This window comes from Cryptotermes secundus, unplaced genomic scaffold (assembly GCF_002891405.2).
Source record: "Cryptotermes secundus unplaced genomic scaffold, Csec_1.0 scaffold1366, whole genome shotgun sequence".
Taxonomy (NCBI): domain Eukaryota; kingdom Metazoa; phylum Arthropoda; class Insecta; order Blattodea; family Kalotermitidae; genus Cryptotermes; species Cryptotermes secundus.
In genome coordinates, this window is record NW_019737415.1 from 134,504 (window position 1) to 137,827 (window position 3,324).

At 42.4% G+C, this 3,324-nt stretch overlaps 1 protein-coding gene across 1 annotated transcript; it reads right to left on the reverse strand.

Annotated features, from left to right (window-relative positions):
* Window positions 1-1,746: 1,746 nt before the first annotated feature.
* LOC111870421 lies at window positions 1,747-2,517 on the reverse strand. Its single transcript, XM_023862705.1, has one exon. The coding sequence runs from the start codon at window positions 2,515-2,517 to the stop codon at window positions 1,747-1,749; it is 771 nt and encodes a 256-aa protein (XP_023718473.1).
* Between the last annotated feature and the right edge of the window lie 807 nt (window positions 2,518-3,324).

A 3,324-nucleotide genomic window follows, 5' to 3' on the forward strand; every position in this document is an offset into this window, starting at 1 on the left:
AATGAGAAGGTTAAGCGTAGATTAAATTCGGACAAAACCTACTACCATTTAGTTCTCTGAACTGCTGCTACTTAGGAACCTAAAAATTCCGATATCCAGAACTATAAATTTACCTATGTTTTATATGGGTGTAAAACTTGGTTGCTCACATTAGACGAACATTATACCTCACAACCATCATGCCACTCCGACCAGTAATGATAAATAATATGAGAATCCCCGTTAATTCCCACTGCCCCAACTCCAGTCAACCAGCACTGCTAACTCTGCCAAATACATTACGTTAACTGTCCCAAGTTCATGGCAGGTCTGAAGGGTCTGAAATAATGACGGCCGTGGAATGTGGTTCAGGAAGTCATTCGATATGCCAATGCACATGGAGAAAGAGAGAGAAGGAACATTAAATACGAAAATTCTACAAAATCTCAAATTGTTAATACACCTCCCTGTAGAGTAGCCAAGAACCACGCTCGTACTGAGCCTTTGGTACCTACCTTGTCAGAGCCATGCCTAAGAATTTGTTGACGTTTCTTCTCTAGTGGCCTCCTGTCGCGGGAATTTCCAAATCGTTCCAAATTATATCCTTTTCAAAGTCTCAAGACACAGTGCTTCTTACCATCACCAGTCTGTGTATTCTGTCCATCCTATCGTATATTTTCCTTGCTAGGAGAACACGTTGAACATGAACGCTAATTCACTCTTGCACGCAAGTGCATGCGTGATCCAAGGTATACTGCACCTGCTATATGACCGTCTATCACAGAGGATGCGTCGTCATGGTCGTCATTGGTTAGTGATGTAGGCCTATATGTCATCATTCAAACTTTATGAGATCATACTTAAAACATATTCATAGCTTCCGGTACGCCGGTGGGAAATTCGAATATATTTACACGCAATTTTTCTTCCGTAAAATTACCTACTCAAAGTATGACGTACCTTAGTTCGTAGAGGCGTCTATAGCATCGAAGGGTGAAGGAACGCGCCGTATGTTTTTTAATGTAATGAGATCTTTGAGAATAATGTGATGGGGGAGAAGTAACAGGAGGCTGGAGAAATGTGGGGCTTCGTGGTTTTTAGTCGTCACCAAATATTATTAGGATGCAAAGAGGTCTTCTCGGTCAATTAGGGGTGAGTTTGTCAGCGTGGTGGCAGTGGGCCGAAGAAAAAGAAAGTATAGGGGAAGTACGGGCCGACCGAAACTTTTTGGCCGGTGTCCTTCACTGTCAGCGCATGAGAGCGAGTCTATGCTACGAACTTACTTCGTCTGCAGAGAGAACATTGGTAGGCTGGCTGCTTGTGAGGTTGGAAGTTGCTCTCCGACTGCAGGATGAATTTAACTGGAACTTTACCTATCAGTCACAATTCAGGCTTTTTAACATCCTATTATAATGAACTAATTTACTCACAGTATGCTGCACTACACTAGCAACGTTAAATTAAAATACACATAAACCTAACACAGTACTAATTATTCGTCTAACAGTTCCACTCCAGACAAGTCACTGTTTTCACCGAGTTCAGTTGTATCATTATCACTGGAGTCGCTGTCACTGCTGTCTTCAGAACGTCGGATGATAATTCTTTCTATAGCGTTCTCTCTAATTCCCTCTTTTTCGATATATTCCTTTTCATTCTTTTCGGTGCGGTCGCAAACTTTTTCCCAATTCTCTATTCCAAATTCACCGAACCATTTCTCACACTTCTTTGCCACGTCATCCAAAGGAAATGAGTCATTTTCTGCCCCTACTGACTGCTTTTAACATCAGCCCAAACGAGTTCATTCGGATTCAAGTCTGGATGACAAGGTGGAAGTCGTAATACTGTGTGTCCATATGCAGTCATTATGTTGTCTATTACAAAGTTTTTGTGGAGGGGTTTATGTGCCTTTATCAGGTCATAGAGCTGAATTTTGAGCATTCCGTCATGAAATGGCACATTGTTCACTGTAAGCCACTCCATCATCTTGGCCTTCGTGGTCTGGCTGGTTGGCGCCTTATTAAACTGCACGTTGTGATATTGGGCATTATCTACAACAAGAACTGATTTTGGAGGCAAATTCGGAATAAGTTTTTCTGTTAGCCACTTCTGATAATTTGTCGCGTTCGATACGGGTGCCATGTACCCTGATGGAGTGTCATCCGTCCAGTTTTTAGGTCTGGTGTGACTGCTGTGAATGAAGGTCTCGTCCTCATAAATTATAGTCCGACCTTCCTCCCTGTACTTCTTTATTGCACGCAAATATGCTACTCTCTTTGACCGAATGTCGTCCCTCTCGATCAAGGCACCCCTGTTATTTCGCGTTTTCTTCCGTTTAAAACCAATCTTCCGTAAAATCAATTTCAGGCTGGTACTACCTCCCTTGAAATTTATGGTTTCCCTGAGTTTTGGAAGTAGTTTCCCCACAGTAGGCACAGTTTCTTCATACACTGTCCGTCGAATCACAGATATATCGAAATCATCTGGATTTGTTATCCGTTTAGGTACAGAATGGTGTTTACCGGGAGTTCCGAACATAGCGCCTTCTTTTTCACATCAAGAATCTTCATTCAGAATTCTCTGTAAACTTCTTTCTGAAACTCCGGTTGACCTGACTACTGACTGACAAGCCTTTGCCCATTTTGACCTAGTCCTTTCCTTTTTAGTTTTTGATCTCAAAGTTAACGCTAGAGCGGTGTAATTAAAAGTTCCTCCAACATGTTGCCCCATGCATGATCCTTGAAAACTTTTTTTTTTTGAGATCCCCATTTATTTGCAATCTGTATGAATACATTTAGCAAATTGTTGTGAGTTGTGAGAAATGACGTGTGGAGGGGAGCTCATTAGTTCCCCTCCGTATATCGATAGGTTGGGGCCTGGTGGGAGAAGGGGAGAAACTTAAGCTAAACTTAAAACTAAACTACTAACTAAGATTATATTTTGAATCTGGTGATCAGATCGATTGGCTGGTGTCGTTTGGGGCGCCTTAGGTCTGGTGGTTGAAGTAGTCGAGTTGCAAGTTCGTTGGGGTGTGTATGTAGTCGAGCTCTATATTGGGAGCTCCACTGGCTGATCTCTTCCTTGATTGTGTTGATTTGAAGATCATGTCTGATGATCGTGTTTGGGACGTACCATGGCGGGTTGGTTATTAGGCGCAGTACATTTGACTGGAAGCGTTCCAGTATTTCTATGTTGGAGTTGGATGCTGTCCCCCAGAGTTGTAATCCGTAGGTCCAGATGGGCTTGAGGATGACCTTGTATGCCAGAAGTTTGTTGTGTATTGAGAGACTGGACTTTCGGCCTATAAGCCAGTACATTTTGGAAAGTGTGAGACCAAGTTGTTTT

Coding starts and splice junctions, on each gene's coding strand:
- LOC111870421 (XM_023862705.1), bottom strand. CDS start 2,517: ATGTTCGGAACTCCCGGTAAACACCATTCTGTACCTAAACGGATAACA.